This window comes from Scardinius erythrophthalmus (genome assembly GCF_964197995.2).
Source record: "Scardinius erythrophthalmus genome assembly, chromosome: 1".
Classification (NCBI taxonomy): domain Eukaryota; kingdom Metazoa; phylum Chordata; class Actinopteri; order Cypriniformes; family Leuciscidae; genus Scardinius; species Scardinius erythrophthalmus.
Genome location: NC_138221.1, coordinates 24,789,427 through 24,810,483, shown reverse-complemented (window position 1 = coordinate 24,810,483; position 21,057 = coordinate 24,789,427). Strand labels below are relative to the sequence as shown.

The following is a 21,057-nucleotide window of genomic DNA, read 5'->3' as shown; positions in this document are numbered from 1 at the left end:
GACGTGAGGGGGAAATGATCAAACTATGTGATCTAAAATTATAAAATATCCCATCTAAATTAAGGCATGTGTTAAGCATACAGCAAATATAAAGTCCTGTAAATATGTAATTTTAATGTAGCCCAAAATGATATAAAAAAAGAGAAAGGAAAAGGTCGTGATACCCATTCAGACAAGGGTTTCTGCCTCACGAAAATGTATGCTCACCGCACCAATGAATGATTGTAACAATATGCGCTGCACGCTACTGCAAAATACACATTTGCAGCATAAAATCAGTCGCCTAAAACCATTCTTTCCAGCGCAGGCAAACCACTGGATGTGTAACCCCATTTCGTCAGAATTCAAAGATGAGGGATTTGCACTCAAATCTATCGGACGACCCTCTCCGTTGTCAAGCGACGAATAGGGGGTACCCTCAACGTCGGCATATGGACGTGAGGGGGAAATGATCAAACTATGTGATCTAAAATTATAAAATATTCCACCTAAATTAAGGCATGTGTTAAGCATACAGCAAATATAAAGTCCTGTAATTATGTAATTTTAAAGTAGCCCAAAATTATATAAAACAGAGAAAAGAAAAGGTCGTGATACCCATTCAGACAAGGGTTTCTGACCACGAAAATGTATGCTCACCGCACCAATGAATGATTGTAACAATATGCGCTGCACGCTACTGCAAAATACACATTTGCAGCATAAAATCAGTCGCCTAAAACCATTCTTTCCAGCGCAGGCAAACCACTGGATGTGTAACCCCATTTCGTCAGAATTCAAAGATGAGGGATTTGCACTCAAATCTATCGGACGACCCTCTCCGTTGTCAAGCGACGAATAGGGGGTACCCTCAACGTCGGCTTTTGGACGTGAGGGGGAAATGACCAAACGGCAGTATGTGACGAATAGGGGTGAGACCGTGTTGACTTGATCGTGCACACACTGAGCAACCGCGACCCTCCGCTGGAATGCACCATCACACCAACACACAAACTGCTTCCCTCTTGATCTGTAGACACACTGAACAATGTTGGAGAGCAGAGTGAAGACAAATGTTCACTCAGCTCTGAAGCGAAACTTAATGGGAGTATTCACATGCTGCCTTATATACCTGGAAGAGGGGGAGCGTCTTGTGATGCAAATCTCACTTGCCAATGTGCATTGGCTAGTTCTGTTACCACACGAAGGTGATTGAGATCCTAATTCATCAGTTCAGTTCTGACGTAACATCTAACATGACTAACTGATAGACAGGGAACTAATTATACTCTCAGTGTTATTGAGCTTTAACTCTATTTTTTTTTTCACCAGCCAGAGGGTGCTGTTTACACTAGCCGTGTTAATCCCTTGAAATTCAACACCAGAACATTAATTAAGTTTTACTGTGTATTTGGGAATTATACAAATTTGTTACATTGCTACGTAGGAATGTTGCGGAAGTGAGACTGGAATTACTGATGACTCGTTTCAGCAGTTCAGAATTGCTCTTTTCTTTTGGGAGACAATAACTTTATTTATCATGCACTTTGATCTTTAAAACATTTTACATTCACAAACAGCTATATTATACACTACATGGAAGGTATGCTACATGAAAAAGCATAATGGGGCACTTTAAAATAAGTATTGTCAGAATGAGAGATGCCAATAAAATGAATACTAAACACTCTACTAAACACTCAGTTTGCAACAAACACTCAAAATATAATTTAAAAGTCTTCATGCTTGATTGCAGAACTTTTATCGTTTTCTCAAAAATTAGGTAATCTGTTTCATCTTCTATTGTTTTAAAGTAAAGTTAAAAGTTAAACAAAAAAAAGTTAATTTGGTGAACAAGCGCAGCTACAGGTATGAGTATTTCTCCAAGTAGTTCTCTGACGCTGGGCTGAAGGAGCTCTCTGATTTTTCCTGTAACCGGCAGTCGATAGTAGCTCGAAAGGAGCTTCAGAAAGAGCTGCAGGAGCAGATGGCTCTGGGAGTTTCTTTTACTGAGATTATCTCCAGTTGCAAGGAGGAAATGAAGCGGAGCAGCATCTCTGAGCAGAAGATGATCAGGATCATGTGGTCAAAAGTTAATTGCTACTGGTACACATACAAGCTTTTTAAACAGAACACTTGAGGAAGGCTCTCAAGCCGAAATGCTTATACTTTTTGGCATATGATTAAAAGTTCTCTCTGCAAGTGCTGCTGGATTGTTTATTTCCATGCACCTTGTGAGTGGTTAAAGTTGTGCCACTTCTACCTTTACTGGAATAGATCATTTTAAATGCTTAAACTCTTCTCTTTGATGAATATTGTGAACTGATGATTTGGCGATTTCAGAGTCACTGATGTGAGAAACAAAAAGTCATTTCATATTATGTCCTGTGAATCAAAGAAACTTGTTGAATTTTGTTCAATTAAATTTATTTATCCAAACTTTCCAAAGCTTCATGTTTTGAGTATTTTCTCCATTCCTCTGGGATCTCACCACTCTCCTCAAATGTTTTATTGTAGTGCGTTTCCAGATCTTTCTGGAATCTGCACACAAACCACTTCCAGTAGGGCAGCTCAGAGAGATCAGGGGTGATGCTCCAGTTAGCATACACTTCTCCTGCTCTTCTGTATTCTCTCCAGAGGACTTTATCATGTGATGAACTGGGATAAAAAGATCGATTGCTTGCTACTGCTGATGTGCAGATGCTAACAGACAAGTTTGTTGTATTCCTGTACGCAAACCCTTTTATTCCAGTAACACGATGAAATGAAACACTGTGATCTCCATCATGGTTTTCTATGGTGTTGGTGCAGATGGCTTTACAGAACGGACACTGAACCCAACAGCACTGACAGAAGTGATCAATCAGAAGCTCATCTGGTCTGAACTTATAGTCCAGCTTTACCGGAAATGTCTTTTTGCTGAAGTTACTGCTGATAGCAGACATTATAGCAGTAAGTTCTTTTCTTATCACATCTTCTAGGAGTTTGAAATCATCAACATTATCATGTTTAACTCCACTGAGGTCTTTTTCAGAGAAGATCAGCACATCTGAGAGCTGCTGTGTGAAACTCTTCAACCACAAACCAACATCTCCACTGTTCACTTGAACATGTTCAGTAGATTCATGTGCTGCTTTCATGATCTTCTGCTGCAGGAGTTCAATGTTCTCCTTCATCTTGTGTGAAACACTGACATTGAACTTATCAGTGATGTACTGACTGACTTCATCTCTGATGAAACTCTTGAAATGATCTCTGGGATTTTTAATGTAATCCATGTATTTGTCAAAATCCTCTTTCTCTGCCAGTGTCTTCAGGATGTGTTTCTCCAGATTTGATCTGTTTCCATTTAGTGATTCACAGTTTGTTTTCATTTCACCTGCCAGATCTCTAGCAGTCTTCTTGTAGACACTCTGCTCAATGGGCTCTTTAAGTTTCTGACAGATGATCTCTCCAAAAATAGCAGCTGATGTTGCTCCATGACAGTATTTCTGGAAAATACTATAGTACTCTTCTCTCTTATTCTCAACATACATTTCAGGATCATTGGCTTCCCTGAACATTTTGTGTTGGTCAGTTATCAATTTGTTTGCTCTGTTACAGATGGAAAAAACCAAATCCATGAAGAATTCATTCTTGAACACATATTTTACTGGTCCTTCCTGATGTTCAATTACTCTTGCTTTGATGTAATCTATGAGCTGTTGAATGCAGCTGATGTTGTATCCCATCTTTGAAATGTTAAATGACTGAATCTTTGTGTCTGTCTGCAGAGCAACATCGAAGACTAATGACCTTATCTGGACTTTATCAGCTGGAGACAGAGTTTGAGAAAATCCTAATGTTTCTATAACTGTTCTGCAAGCACCCTTCACAGCCCCTTTAATCCCACCTTTTGTGGACCTTTTGAAAATAACATATTCAGAATAACTTGATACAGTAAAAATATTGTTGTATTCGCTTCCCTCTTTTCTGTGGTCTACTGGAGCACTTTCATAGACGTCACTGAGGATCTCTCTCACATCTGCGAGTATGTCAATGTCTCTTATTAAAGGAGTGTCTGTGATGATCTTCTTTACACACTGTTTCCAAAACAAATTAAATTCTGTCTTCAGTGTTTCTTCATCATTTGCTTTGTCTTTGAGTTTTAAGGCAAGTTCCTTGCTCTTCTCAAAGAGAGTGTTTTCATGATGTGTCCTATTATCATCAATCTTTTTCTTCAGGTCTCGCTGCTGAAGAATCTCATTTAATTTCCTCTTTGTTTTTCTCACAATGTTTTCCTCGATATCTTTGATTTTGATTTCAAATGATGTTTTCCACTGAATCAGTATATTAGCATCTGTGTCTTTCTCAAAGAATTCTAACATTGATTTTTTCACCTCTTCACTTGTCTCATTCAGTTCTGTTTGAAGATCAGTTTCCTCAATCTCATTAATTGCTTCATTTTCTATTTTGTTTTGTAGTTTGTTCTCAGTTTCCATCATGGCACTACGAAGACTCCAGGACCACTTGCTGTATCTTGTCTCCAGTTTCCTATAGGCTGAAATCTCCAGAGAATTTCTAAAGCTGAAGACAAAACGTTCATTCAGTAAAGCTTCCCAGAGATCTTTAATACGATTTTTGAAGTCTTTCAGCACTATACCATCTGATCTAGAAGCATGAGAAAGGATAGATTTCTTTAATTCTTGAATATTCTCACAGTAGTTTGGGTTTGGTGGTGCCATCGGTGGGCTGCCCTCCCAGAGCTGAGCAAAATATTTCACATCATTCCGTATATCAAATTCAATGACATCGCTGAAACATTCTGCATCACAGACTTCCTCTTCTGCAGCAAGTTTTGCCATCTCATCCAGTTTCTCCTGCAGTCGTCTCCTTCCCTCCATGTTTTTCTCTCCAGCTGTCACGTCTGAAACGTTCTGATGCACAAACATACAGCTGGGATTCAGTCTGACCTTCTTCATCCTCAGGAAGGCCTGAACAACAATCTGAAGAATGTCCTGCATCTCAGATGGGTTTTCTCCGAAGATGTTGATCAAGGTCAGATTTCCAAGACCAACAACAAATGTTGCCAATTCATTGTCATGATGCTGTATTGATCGTCCAGCTAGTTCTAAGGCACGAAGACCCTCAGTATCAACAACCAGAATATAGTCAAAGTTCATCTGTGTTTTCATCTCGTCTGAGACTTTGACCAGCTGCATGAAAGCTCCTCTGGTGCACCTGCCAGCACTGACGGCAAACTGGAGTCCAAACATGGCATTCAGCATGGTGGATTTCCCAGAGCTCTGAATCCCTAAAACTGACAGCACAAAGACTCTCTGGTCTCCCAGTTTCTGAATGAGTTCATCTAGAACAGCAGAAATCCAGATCACAGGAACATGAGCAGCATCTCCATCCATCAGCTCCAGTGGAAATCCAGAGATCATCATCTCTGCTGCAAAACTTGGGAGAGAAGAGAAGTGAAACTGCATATCTTTCTTGTTCTTCTCCTCGGATGAACATGATTCATAGATCTGACCGATCTCCCTCATGATGTGCTCCAAACCAAAGGTTGCTGCTTGAAGTTCCTCAGATATTCTCTCAAGGTCAGTTTGTTCATCTTTAAGTTGTTCAGAATTATCATTGTTCTCTTTCAGTTTTAAGACCTTTGACCATGTTTCATCATATTTGTGATGCAGCTTAGAAAGGTCAGCTGATGTATATTCCTCAAGGAGGATTCTGAGCCATTTTAGAAAAAATATGTTCTTATTTGCAGCATCTGAGTTCATTTCTTCAATAAAACGCTTCATAAACTTGCTGATGTCATACTTATGCTGTTGTTGGCGAATTTGCTTCATTTCTGCCTGTTTTTTACTTATTTCCTTTTCAATCTCATCTGCTTTAGGTCGATGAAGTTCTTTGTTCTTCTGACTCCACTGATGCCACAGTTTCCCCTGACAGGGCAGAAATGAGTCTTTGATTTCTGTCAGATCTTTCTTCTCCAGTAAACTCATCATCTGCTGTGCTGCTTCTCTTCCTCTCCTGCAGTCATCATCATCTTCCTCATCTACTCTGATGTCTGAGTGTTTGGACAAATCTTCAAGTTTGAAAGTAGAAGATGATTCTGAAGATGAGAGACAAATATTTATAGCTCTTCTGAGTTCTTCAGATACATCCGATTGATTTCTGTCTTTCAGACCAATCTTGTATTTTCCTTTCCGTGTCTCAATGAGAGTTGAAACATCCTCAGTAAAAAGACAAATAAGTGGCTTTGAGTCCTTGTAGAGTTTTTGAACTTTTATTAAGCTCGTGTCATTCCTCTGAAGTTGTGGTAGAAGAACAACATTGACTGAGGCCATTTCAGTGAGGATCTGCAGCTGTTTCTCATGGTCTCCTGCATCACCGTGTAGATTACAGAACGCAACACAGTTCGTGAATTTATCCGTGTTTTTCCCAGAGGGGCAGAACCAGGCGATCTCCACCACTCCATCCATCAGGACTCTGGTTCTGCTGCTGCCTGGGCAGTTCCTGTGGAAGAACGTGTTGTGTTTCTCATTGATAAGACTGTTTATCAGATGAGACTTGGATGAAGACACAGAGCCAAACCTGAAGAAAGACACCATTGGAGTTTGTGCCTTGTAGATCGGATGAGTCTGACTGAAGATCTCATTGTTGGTGTTTCTCATCTTCCAGCTCTTGTTGATTTGTCTGAATGTCCAGAGAGGAAACTCAATCTGTTTTGTGAATGGATCAGGAACAAGCAGAGGCAGAGCATACTGACACTGGGACAGTTTAGTGACCATCAGCTGCTTCAGGAAACCATCAGCACAATGAAATGCAGCCATCTGAACATCCATCGGGTGAATTCGCTCAGAATGATTTGATCCTTCATTAGACAAAAACATTTCTTCAAAAATGTCACCCTCATATTTTGAGTCATTATCTCTTTGTTGTATTTGATCCCATTCATTGGCCTTATTAACATGAATATATCTTGCTCTGTAGTCCATCATCAGTAGTTTTTGTATAAACGTCTGAATCAGCTCCTCTTCAGCACAAGATTCATGGGACTGTAATGAATGTTCAGTTAACTGAAGAATGTCTGCAGCTCTCAGCTTATGATCATTCCTGCCTTTAAGATTCAATCTGTCAAGCATTTCTTTTTCTGGTTTCTCTCTGTGTTTTTTAAGCTCTTCTGTAGTTCCCTGTGAAAGAAAATACTGTTGTTACAGTACTTTGTTATTTTTATTTCTTTATCAATTTTGTTACTTTTATTATTATTATTCCTTAATTAGAACAAGTGTAACAGTTAATTCATATTGTGAACACTTAACAAACTTTTCATGCAGGATTGATTTGTAGAAAATTTTGAGATTGTTAGGTTGCATGGTTGTTGTTTTTCCACTACTAAACATTTCTGAAAAAACAACAACAAAAAAACAGTCACATATAAAAATATAATATAAATTGTTTTAAACTTTCTAAAGGCTCTATATGTTGAGGAACGTCTCGGTTAGGTATGTAACCCTCGGAGGGAACGGAGATGTTGTCGACGTGTTGACTAATTGGGATCACGCTTATGCAGCCTGTCAAGTCAAGTCAAGTCAAGTTTATTTATATAGCGCTTTTCACAACACAGGTTGTATCAAAGCAGCTTCACAGTAATAAATTAGAACAATACATCAATGTTTGTTTCTAGTGGAACGTCTACGTTCGGTAATGCTGATCAATAGTATCGTTGATTGATTAATTCAATTAAATATCCCCAAATATCCCCAACTGAGCAAGCCAAAGGCAACAGTGGCAAGGAACCGAAAAACTCCATCAGGTGACCTAATGGAGAAAAAAAAACCTTGGGAGAACCCGGGCTCAGTCGGGGGCCAGTTCTCCTCTGGCGTTTATGAACTAGAGGTCGGATTTAACTGTAGGATTAAAAGTATTATATGAATGCCTGGCTGAAGAGATGCGTCTTTAATCTAGTTTTAAACTGGGAGAGTGAGTCTGAGCAACGAACAGTATCCGGAAGACTATTCCAGAGTTTTGGTGCTAAATGTGAAAATGCTCTCCCTCCTTTGGTGGATCTGGATATCCTAGGTATGACCAAAAGCCTCGAATTTAGTGATCTTAAAGAGCGCGATGGATTATAGGGCGATAGAAGATCGGTTAAATAGACTGGAGCTAAGCCGTTTAGGGCTTTATAAGTCAGTAGCAATACCTTGTAATTAATACGGGACTTTATAGGTAACCAATGTAGGGATGATAAAATCGGTGTTATATGATCATATTTTCTTGATCTAGTTAGAACTCTAGCGGCGGCATTTTGGACTAACTGTAGCTTGTTTATTAAGGATGCAGGACAACCGGCTAATAACGCATTACAGTAATCTAGTCTCGAGGTCATGAATGCATGAACTAACTTTTCTGCGTCAGAAACTGATAGCATATTACGTAGCTTAGCAATGTTTCTAAGGTGGAAAAAGGCTGTTCTTGTAACATATGAAATATGATTTTCAAAAGACAGGTTGCAGTCTAATATAACACCCAGGTCTTTTACTGTAGAGGATGAAGTAACAGGACATCCTACTATGTTAAAGTTGTATTGTGAGAGGTTTTGTGGGTGGTTTTTTGAACCGATAAGTAGTACCTCTGTCTTGTCTGGATTTAATAAAAGAAAATTATGCGTCATCCAATCTTTTATATCTTTAACACACTCTGTCAATTTGGATAATTTAGCGTTTTCATCTGGCCGTGATGAAATATAGATTTGAGTGTCATCAGCATAACAATGGAAACTAATTCCATGTTTCCTTATAATATTTCCAAGTGGCAGCATATATATTGAGAATAATAGAGGGCCTAACACAGATCCCTGCGGCACTCCATAGTTTACTGGAGTTATGATAGATTTTTCTCCATTTAAATAAACAAAATGGTAGCGGTCATAATTGAGGCTGAATTATAAGGCGCGATTGAGGATTGAACGTTTACAATTGTGGTTCTGATGTTTTCTATTTTCTCAGTGAAGAACTTCATGAAATCATTACTACTAAACTGTAATGGAATACTTTGTTCAGGAGACATCTGTTTATTTGTTAGTCTCGCCACGGTGTTAAATAAGAACTTAGGATTGTTATGGTTGTTTTCTATTAGTTTGCGTAGATGCTCAGCCCTGGCCGCTTTTAGGGCCTTTTTATAACGTGACATACTGTCTTTCCATGCGATTCTAAAGACCTCTAAGTTGGTTTGTTTCCATTTACGCTCTAAATTACGGGTTTCTCTCTTTAGAACACGAGTAGTACTGTTGTACCATGGTGCTTTACTTTTCTCTCTGACCTTTTTTAATCTAATGGGCGCAACAATATCCAATGATCCAGAGAGAATGGTGCTCATAGTGCTAGTTAATTCCTCAAGTTCATCTGTTTGTTTAGGTTCACTGAGCAGCTGAGACAGATCCGATAAGCTGTTTGAAAAATTATCTATGGTGGATGGAAGGATTGTTCTGCCTAATCGATAACGCGGCGCAGCATGATATATTACAGGAGTACGTAATATGCAAGTTACCATGTAATGGTCAGTGACATCGTCACTTTGTGGAATGATATCTATATCGGTTGGATCGGTTCCATGTGATATAATTAAATCGAGTGTATGATTAAATCGATGAGTCGGTCCGGTAATGTTTTGCTTGACCCCAAAGGAGTTTAATAAATCAGTAAACGCAGCCCCTAACGCATCATTTTGATTATCTACATGGATATTAAAGTCTCCAACAATTAATGCTTTATCGAAGTTAACTAATAGGTCTGAGAGAAAATCTGCAAACTCTTTTAGGAAATCAGCGTAAGGCCCAGGCGGTCTATATACGGTAGCCAAGGCTAGAGATAATAGGGATGTTTTTCTATCATCTAAGAGCGTAACATTTAGTACAAGTACTTCAAATGAAATAAACTTATAACCCGTTTTCTGAGTAACATTGAGAAAATCTCTATAGATTGTTGCAACACCGCCGCCACGACCATTCAGACGGGGCTCATGCTTATAGAAGTATCCAGGAGGAGTAGACTCATTTAAACCGAAATAATCATTTGGTTTAAGCCAGGTTTCAGTAAGGCAAAGTACATCGAAGCTATTATCTGTGACTATTTCATTTACAATAACTGCCTTAGGTGTGAGTGATCTAATGTTTAAAAGACCTAGCTTTAAAAATTGTTTTTGATTACCAATAGCAACATTTTCTGGTTTAATAACAATTAGATTTTTTCTAGATCCTGCAGTAGATTTATGATTTGATCTCACTAAACGAGGAATAGACACAGTTTCTATGCAATGTTCTACACTATTTATATCAGTTAAATTGGTGCAGCAGAGACTATGATTTGGACTTTTGTTTACTAGTCAAAAGGTATTTAACATTTTGGAGATGTTATCTGACAGAAGATCCGATCCGAATCTGTTTGGGTGTAAGCCATCAGCACGGTAAAGCCTAGGACGCTCCCAAAACAGATTCCAATTATTTACAAAGAGAAGTTTCCGCTCATTGCACCATGACATTAACCATTCATTAAGCGCAAATAATCTACTAAACTTTTCATGACCTAGTCGGTACGTGGGAAGCGGTCCTGACACAATAATCGTTATATCAGGCGATGTGCTGCGTACCGTATCGATCAGATTCCTGAAGTCTTTCTTCAAAACTTCCGTCTGGCGCAGTCTGATGTCGGCCCCTCCCGCGTGCAGGACAACGGTTCCGACGCGCTCGTTCAGAATCTCGGGAACGTGAGCAGCGACTTCGGAAACACGAGCACCAGGAAAGCAGTGACTATGCACCTTACTTTTATTTAACGTAACGTGTACGTGTCGAACGATGGAATCGCCGATGATCACAGCATCGCGTTCTGTTTCGCGAAGAGGGGAGAAGCGGTTTTGTGTGGATATCTCGAAAACCGGGAGGGTCGGAGAGAGTTTTCTTGGTCTAGACCTGACTCGCGACTTCCGCTGCGGAAAAATCCAGGCTTCGTGATGGCATGTTGGAGCCGGAGTGAACGAGACCATGGCTGATCGCGACCTCGACGTTCGGGACCGATGTTGAGGAACGCACGGAGTAGACGAGGTCGGAGTCAGCGGGTTAGTAACATTAATCTCTGATTTGTGTGCCTCGGCGCGCGATGTTTCGAGAGCCAAACGCCGGTCTATCAGCTCGGCTTTTCTTACTAAAAGGTCGTGGATCTGTTTCTCAACAGCTTCCAGCTCAGACTGCACCGCGTGCAGCTCAAATGTGTCCTCACCTGCACCAAAAGGTAGACTACTTACATTTGATATATTCGCCATTTTAACAGATGGACAGTAAGTTAAGTTAGCAACGACGCTACCAGTGGTGCTATCAATATTAATACTAATTTATGGCTTAAGTCTTGGATATAATCCGTCTTTTCAGTGGTACGGGTGTAGAGTAGACGCACGATAGGTGAAAAATGTTTGTTTGTAACTTAAATGAGTGCGGAGAAGACGCGTTCAGCCGTGATCCACGGACGTAACCTATAAGAGTATCCAGCGTTGGATCACAAGGCTTGAGACGCGTCTGCTCAACAATCCGCGTTATAACTATGAGGTGAGGAAAAGTAGAAAATGTTCGTTGTAAGTGAGTTTAAAGAGAAATCAAGAATTATAAATCAATCGATGGAGCTCCAAAGACAACAACGCGCTCAGACGCGACGCATGCGCATTCGAAACAGCCTGTCATCTTCGAGTATTGTTAAAATGTGCCAATGCACATTGGTGTGCGTGAATAATATTAATAATAATAATAATAATAATTTGTTACATTTTATAAAGCGCTTTTTCTGAGACCTCAAAGCGCTTTACATAGAAGGGGGGATCTCCTCAACCACCACCATTGTGCAGCATCCATTTGGATGATGCGACGGCAGCCATATTGCGCCAAAACGCCCACCACACACCAGCTTACTGGTGGAGAGGAGACAGTGATGAAGCCAATCAGTATATGAGGATGATTAGGAGGCCATGATAGACAGAGGCCAAGGGGCAAATTTGGCCAGGATGCCGGGGTTACACTCCTACTCTTTTTCGAAGGACATCCTGGGATTTTTAATGACCACAGAGAGTCAGGACCTCGGTTTAACGTCTCATCCGAAGGACGGAGCTCTTTTGGCAGTATAGTGTCCCCGTCACTATACTGGGGCATTAGGACCAACACAGACCACAGGGTGAGTGCCCCTTGCTGGCCTCTCTAACACCTCTTCCAGCAGCAACCTGTTTTTTTCCCAGGTCTCCCATCCAGGTACTAACCAGGCTCAGCCCTGCTTAGCTTCAGTGGGCAACCATTCTTGGGCTACAGGGTGATATGGCTGCTGGCAATAGCATCACACGCTCCACCCGCAGCGTATAAATACGGAAGTGGATGCACGCACTAGTTGTTTTTCTCTGTGGAGCTGAACAGAGTGGTGGTCCAGTAATAGTGGCAATGGGACTAGGTCTCCATTCCCTCCTTCAGGGAATGAGGGTTACATACATAACCGAGACGTTCCCTTTCAGTCGCTCACATTCAACATAGTCGACTGATTGGGATCCCTATTAAAATGCCACTAGTGCTGCCACCTTCCAGTGCCTAGACAAAAGCCTCCTGATCCTGCTGATGCGCCTCATTATTGAAGCGGAGATAGGACAGGGCTTAGGCCAATGCTTCCCAATGACTTCCCAATGCTGCTCCACAAGACCACTGGGAAAGCGTTATCCTTTTGTTGGAAGGAATGCGCTGTGGAAGCCACATCCTACCCGTAGGGAGGTAACATGTGGGGAATAACACATATGGACTAGGCGATTTACCAGGCAGTACAACATATGAAATGTCACTGAGGTGGCTCCAGCCTATAACAGGGGGAAGACGCAACCGGTCAGTGATGGCAGAGCAGGCTCTGCCAAGGGAGGACATGGGCTCGCCACAGGGAGCTGTACCATGGAAGAATACACATATGGGATTGCCATTGGGATCACAACATATGGGCCCAGCCTAGCACAGGTTCCACAAGTGCATGAGTGTTAGGCCTGGCATCGAACACTCCGCCACGTCAGTTGCCGAAGTGTGTGGAGGAACTCAACAGGGTTTGGCTAAAGAGGAACTCTACTGGAGCAAAAATGGCGCACACATCCAGTCCATTGGAGGGAAATGGCGCAGCAAGCTGACACTTCGAACCAGGCTTACAGTGAAACTGGCTTCATGTAAAAGGAGTCCACGGGAAGCACAGGATCGACACATATGCTATTTTTCTAGCTAATGTGTTGGTGTCGCCTAGCCCGCAGCTCTAAAAACATCTGTCAGCGAGGTACCGTGTGTCAACACCCAGGAAGGAGCTACACTTTCTGTTTGCAGGGGCTCACCACCCAGGGGACATGGTGCAACTTGGAAATATAAACCAAGATGATGGAAACCACTTATTCAGTGGGCCAACCTCAACTTGGAAACAGCCTTCCCTTCTGCTGGTTTCCGTAACAGACAAGAGCTGTTCTGAGGTCCTGAGGCTTTACACTCTGTCCAGTTATAACCGCAAGGAGCGGAAGGGACAGAGAAAAGCCAGAGCTGGGTCTGCCTCCTCCCGGGCAGCGCGTGCATGTTCACCACCTGGTCCTGTTTCAAGGGAGAGGTAGGAACCTTGGGCACATATCCAGGCCGGGGTCTCAGGATACCGTGAGAGTTACCATAAATTGAAGTTCCATGCCGTAAAACCTAAAATATATACCACCGTATCTTTTACGGTATATTACTGGCAACCACAGCTGCCAGTTTTTTACTGTAAACTTTAGCTCCTTAAAACCTAAAATATTACTACCGTATTTATTACGGTAAAGCGCTTGAAACCAGCTGCCAGTTTTTTTAACGTAAACTTTAGTTCAAGGCCTTAAAACATAAATATTTCAACCATATTTTTCACGGTAAAGTATTGGCAACCACAGCTTCCAGTTTTTGCTGTAAATTTATTTTCATTGCCGTAAAACATAAAAATTGCTACCGTATTTTTTACAGTAAGGTACGGAAAATGCAACGGTATGTTTCTTTTTTTTTTACAGTGTACTTCCAAAACCCTTTAATTTAACAGTATTTTACTGTAAAATTACACGAAATGTCCATTGAGAGCTATTAAACTTTTCACTGTATATAGTAAGGGTACATACTGTTAACCAATTAACATGTCTTTTCCGTTGCATTTTTTTGCATTTTTTTACCATTAAAATTACGTACAGTTTTTATATAATTCACATTTCTATAGATTTATTTCATTACAAGGAGAAAATATCATAATAAATATTAAGAATTGTTTTTTGAAATATGGGGTATTAGTAGCTACTGCATTATAAAGCACAGTCCATGAAAAAGTAGACACTTAGGCTACTGTTCTGTTTGAATTTGTTCTAAACAGCAAATGCTTACATTGGTTTTAAGTACTACATTTAAGTACTGCATCTTATGGATAGTATTTTTTTATTTTGGTAATCTCCACATGGCACAGTTGTTTGCTACTCGCGAAAACGAGATGTGATACGTCCAGTCCGTTACATGTGTAAATCTATGGTTAAAGTGGTCAAGAGCAGAAATGCATTTCCCAAAACGCATTCTGATCGAGTACCATCTGTATATATATATATATATATATATATATATATATATATATATATATATATATATGAGGAGATCAGATGCAAAAGCCTCTAAGTGCCATCTGAAATTTTCTTCTAGAATGATAATTTTTATCAAGCTCGTATATTTAAGTTCAGTAATTTCACTTAAATGACCATTAATAGGTAATATTCATGGCCATTTAAGTGAAATTAGCTGTCAGCTAATAAATGTGCACATACTGTAAACCAGCTCTTACCTTGTGTGGGTCTCTTGTCTCTGTTGCGGTGTGCTCCTTTGTTTCTTTATTGATTGAAGGGTTATCTTATGAAATACAAATAAATAGAAATTACATGAATGTTTTAGATTTTGTTCTATATCTGTATTATTTTCCTGTCATACTTTCATTAGATCCAGGTAGACGCCTAATTCCACTTAGCTGGGTATACCATAAATTTATATAAGATCATTCCATAGATGTGATATAAGGTGGTTGGGATTTGTTTTGACTCTGTTCACTATACTGTCTGTATTTGTAACTACTGCTTCAATAAGTTGTAATAAAACAACTGAAATAAATTTAAATTACTATTACTTTTTTAATATGACATTTTCAAAGTGACACTCCTTGGTTGACGGAGCACCTTTTTTTCCAAACAATTACCATTTCTTACTGATACATCATGAAACCCTGTCTCTATCTACAAATGTCTATATGACGTTTCGTTAAAGTCAGTTAAAATCAGAATGCCAGTTCACAGTCTGGACTAAACATGGGGAATACCAACGAAGAATCTTTTGTCTTACCACTTTCACATTCACTCTTTTTCAGCACTTCAATCTGTCTTAATGCTGTATTGTTTATCTCTAGTGTGTAACACTGCTGTTTATTCTCATTATACAAAAGCTCAATCTTGTTCATCAGTTCTCTCATCTCTGATTGGTTGTTCATCATCTTGTTGCAGGAGTGATATCTTCCTCCACATTTCTCCAGCAGCTGCTCCAGAACAGGGTTTTTCTTCATATCATCTTTTATGGTGTCACACTCTTCTTCTCTCTCGTATGTGAAGAGAATGATCACAAACTGAAGAACTTTGTCACCAAACACTTTCTGAAGCCATTCAAGACCCATCTGATCATCATTGGTTAACTGGCCCAGTCGCACAACAAAGATGAAGGCATGGATTTCATTTTCATTCACTAGTTGATCAATGAGATGATCCACACAGTCCAGGTAAAGTTCAGCCTCATGTAAACCGGTCATGTTGATCACAGAGACGTGGCGTTCTGATATCTTCCTCTGTAAAGGAACAATTCTGGACATTTCTGCATTTTCCACATTAGTCTGTTTTTCTCCTAGAAGAATGTTTTCATGTCCAAACTGGACTGATGAAGAATTTCCAAATAACACAGCCGTCACACTGGGAAACGCATGATCTAGAATAATCACACACAAAAAAAAATCTCTCAAATTCATCAGAATATCAGTACTTATACGATCATTATTGATTATTTTTTGGTTAATGCTTGGATGCAGTGAATATTGTGTTGTTCCTACCCATGATGTCACTGTGCGATGAGTCAAACGGTTCGGGTGCCTTGATCATTTCTGCATGGTCGGCAGGTTTGGATGTCTTCACTCCTGCTGATTGTTCAATATCCTATAATGTCAACATTCACTCATTAATAATTTACATTTACAGACATTTTTATCCAAAGCAACTTACAAATGAGGAGAGCAATAGAAGCAATTAAACTAACAATAGGACAACAATATGCAAGTGCTGTGATCATTCCCAGTTTAGTCCAACGCAGTATACATTTTTTCAAAATAGATGTAGAATAGAAAATAGAACAAAAAAGTGTAAGTATTAATGGAGCTCACCCTCGATAGGTGGTATTAACATTAAATTGCATAGCATCTTACGCACAGAAGCCATCTGCACAACGGATATTGTAGTGGGAATGAATATCTGTATCTACAGTATTACTCTTTGCAGCAGGGAATCTAAAACACACACCAACAAATCTTGAGCTCAGAGTAGAGGGGGTGGACACTAACTAGGGTTGCCAAATTTCTGAAATGGAAATAAGGAATGGGGGGGGATCCAGTGACATGCCCCCACGGAAGAAAATTTTGAAAAATAACCCCTGAAATGATGACTTCTGGTGAATATTGTAAAAACTAATTGATACATTTAGATAAATATATTTCATACATTATAGCATATTATAATACAACTTATTAGGCCTATATATTTATAGAATAGCAAAGTAGGCCTAATCAATATACAAGACTGAACCACATAACGTTAGATGTGAAATATAAAGGCTATCATGATCATTTTGCCAACAATGAACCATGGATTTGTATAGTTTATAATACATTTTATTTTTAACTTAAACAAATACAACATATAACATTCAAAACTCACTGGCTTAGACTGCATTTGAAGAAAAATAAACACAACCGTTTTCTGTAGCCTTGTGCGAACTTATTCAATAGAATTAGACTTCTAGAATGTTCTTTCCAGTGCAAAAAAATTATATTTTTAATTTAATTAGACAACATTTTAAGGAAGTGTAGTGCAAATATCTGTATATAATTATACTTACATTATAGTTAACTTTCTTTCCAGTGCAAAACAATAATACATAAAAAACAGCTAATAAAGAAAATATAAAATATTGCACTCAAATACTGCATTCAAGCAATACAACACCTGTATGTCTCATTTTTACATTTCCCGCTGTTGTCACTTGTCGTCATCGTTGCTACGATACGTGACTCACAATGACTGAAACGACCAATTAAAAGGGCATTCTCTGATGATGTTCCAAGATGTTAAAAACGCTACGCTGATCATAGACAAACAGGGGGAGAAATTAATAAACAGCACCGTTGTTTTTTGTTTTTTCTTATCATAGCCTACAAATGTCTTCGTTCATAGTCTGACATATATTAGAAGCTGTGTGTCTGTCATGGATTTGCACTGATTCTCAAAAACACGGAACAAAGTTTGTTCCGTATCAGTTCAGTACGGAACAAGACTTTTATGTGTCAAATACAGGACGATTCCGTATTATACAGAACGGTTGGCAACCCTGTGGAGTTAGCTTTCCGTACCACATGGTTATTATTAAGGTCAGTCAGATTACTTGGCTGGATAACTAAAATCTTACTACTGACTGTAATTATTTTAAAAAGAGCATTTTTTACCTTGCCACTGATATTATCATAACAATGTTACAGAAAACAATACACAGAGTGTAGAATTTGTCAGAGTATCATAAGGCTTTTATCAACATGAAATTTTGCTAAACAATTGTTGGTTCTATACGGTTATCCGGACCACACCTGACCACATGTGACCATAACCTCTCTTGGTTGGTCGTAACCCCTGTGATGGGTAGGTTTAGGGGCGGAGTTGGGGTGCAAAACAAAAATCAATGAGCATGCCCTGTTTTTACATTTAGTTGCAGAAAATCTGTGTCACACCAATGTACAAAGTCGTCTATGACAGGACAATGATTCGTTTTATCAGCCGGCTTTGGCAATCTTCATTATAAATAATTTAAAAAGTAGTTTATTGTGAAAAATCTATCAAATTAAGCATTTTAAGTCAAACCTGAGTGTTGATGTCTCCCTGAGTGTGTCTGTCCTCCTCTTTGATTTCCAGATAGGAAGTGAAAGTTCTCTGCAGACTTTTATAGACGCAAGTAAACAATTCCTTGAAGTCACATGACATAACAGAAATTAAAACTAAAAGTGTTCCTTTCTGCTAAAATTGCTTTATATACAGAACCTTTATGATATTTATTAAATGTCAGATTTTCAAACAAATCACTATTTCTACCCTGGAATTCTGCATTGATAAATCATAAAATTACTAAAATTGTAGCAGTTTTACTTTTCAATTTTTTTTTTAAATCTTTCCTTCACAGTACAGATTTTTCCAAAAGCTAAATGACATCAAGTGTCTATTCTCTTATTCTCTTTAGAGACACACAAAGCACACATTTTCTTCTCAATATAGGTCTGTTATTGTTACCATGCAACAATTCCAATAATGTTTATAACTTTCATCTATATTTTGATTAATCTAATTTATTTATAAAAAGAAAAGTATGCCGTTTTATTTTACTTTTGCTTTACATTTCTGTAGCTGCATTTTTGTTCAGTTGTATTTATCTGCACAGCAAATACCTGACACGACTCCTAAGTTGCTCTTTGTAGAAATGAAGTAGTTTTATTCACGGCTGGGAGATCACTGGCCACAACAACCAAGTGAGTCTCCTGAATAGAAAGATACATGTACATTTATATCATACGGTCGAGTAAAAATCAATGTCACTCAACTCTTCTTCACTGTGATTTGTTCTGGTGATTGGTTTGTAATGATCTGAGCTAGTCATATGACTGTTAGTTCTCCTGTGTTGTTAAGCACTTTTTGTATGGCCTTTGACCTGAGCATCCTTAGTCTGCGTTTCTCTGCACATTTAATGTTGAAAATACCCATTACATAAAATATTTCTATCACACCATCTTTGGAAAGAAATTATTTGAAGTGTAGTTTAGTTTTAGCACAGATGGCAGGGTTTATGACCTATACTGCATCCAGCCACCAGGGGGCGATCAATATGTTTTGGCAATATGTGGCACATTTGCACACATACAATGACATCCCTAGATGTCTTTGGAATTATTCTTGTGCCAATAATAATGAACGTAACTTTTCAAGAAACTAATGAAAATATAAATTGAAACTGAATAAAATATCTTTGAAACTGAAAAAGAATAAATCGCAGGCAAAATTTTTTCAACTTCGTTTTTAATACACTGCATGTTTTGCTAACTATTTCTCATATTTCAATTGCTTATCTGAACTTACAAATGTGCTTCCAGAGGTTTCATTTACACTTTTGAAGTTTTTGTTTACGCTTCTGAAGTTTTCAATTGAAGCAAATTAGAAGCACTCATTTCCTGATGGCTGAGCGTACTGCGCAGACTCAAACTGAGCTTGACGACGTAGATGTGACGTGAGCAACCCGTCTGACAGTTGTAAGTCTTCTAGTAGCTGTGCCAAGCGAAATCTGAATCATTCCCTTCTGAATCTTGCAGAGACGGAGAGCGTGAGTAGGAGCTGTCCATGAGCTTGGAGCAGGAGCAACTTTATGATTCTCTATGGGCTTCTCCCATGCTGACACAGGATGGAGTGATAGTACCAGAGATCCACCACTGTCCCTGTCAGACAATAATCTTACTTTGTTCAGACACATCACCTTTGAATGACTGGGATCTTGATCTTCAGACACCTGATTTATTTTATTTTAATATAAACTAGCAAATATTTTAATTTCCTCTAGGTTAAAACAAACACAGTTCATAAGTACACAAGAGGTTGCACTTTATTCTTATTAATCTATGCTGATCTTAGCATACCAATAGCATATGAACGTTAAGGGGATAGTTCACCCAAAAATAAAATGCTCTCTTATTTTACTCACCCTCGTGCTGTCCCAGATGCATTTTACTTTCTTTCTACAGATAAACACAAATTAAGATTGTAAGGAAAGTAATCCATCTCTGTGAGTCCTAAAGACGCTTTAAAAACCACACACAGTGAGCGTGACGGTAATCCATGCGACCTCAGTGGATGAGTCAATGCCTTCTGAAGTCAAACAATAGGCTAGATAAGAAAAATACTAATAATATGACTGTTTTAACCATTAAAAATCAACTGTCTTACGTACATGGGTTACAATACACTTGTATTATGGACTCACAGAGATGGATTATTTCCTTAAAAATCTTTGTCTATGTTTACGTGAAGAAGAAAGTCACATCTGGTATGGCATGAAGGTGAGTAAATGATGAGAGAATCCTCATTGTTTGGATGGACTATCCTTGCACTGCTTGTCACTGCTTTGTTACTTGTACTGCGACAGGAACTGCTCAAAGAATTATTGCAACATTTAAAATGTATATGAATTTTTAATATGTATTCTGTATTTGTAATTGTGCATTTAGTATAGTAATGTATATGATGAGAATACTGTGCATTACATGTATATTATGCAGTTAATGTTTTGTGGATTCTGGTCTTTCCTGTCACAGCATAATTGCATCAAGACCTTCACTCTGATACTTGTGTATATGCTTTAGTGACAATAAACAATGTAAATTTATTTTAATTCATATTTTCAGTTACATTCATTTAACTGGTTGTTGTATAAGTCACAATTGAAACGGTTGATGATTGTTAAAATATATTTACAATTTTAAATGTTAGAAGATAGTGTTAATTCAATGAAATAACTAAATACAATTATCAATGTAAAAAAAATGGCAACAAGAACATTTTTTGTGTGACATATGTAATGAAATGCCCTTTGAGGTCTGTATCATCTGACAGCAGGCCACGACTAATTTCCATATTGTTTAAATTCCTCTTATTTAAGTGATCATT

At 38.7% G+C, this 21,057-nt stretch overlaps 1 protein-coding gene across 1 annotated transcript; it reads right to left on the bottom strand.

Annotated features, from left to right (window-relative positions):
* Positions 1–1,475: 1,475 nt before the first annotated feature.
* LOC308697208 (interferon-induced very large GTPase 1-like) lies at positions 1,476–18,263 on the bottom strand. The gene is made up of 5 exons (XM_081376354.1): positions 18,217–18,263; positions 16,146–16,248; positions 15,395–16,024; positions 14,847–14,911; positions 1,476–7,163 (listed from the first exon to the last, which is right to left on the bottom strand). The coding sequence occupies exons 2-5, from the start codon at positions 16,192–16,194 to the stop codon at positions 2,406–2,408; spliced, it is 5,502 nt and encodes a 1,833-aa protein (XP_081232480.1). The 5' UTR covers positions 16,195–16,248; positions 18,217–18,263; the 3' UTR covers positions 1,476–2,405.
* Positions 18,264–21,057: the final 2,794 nt, after the last annotated feature.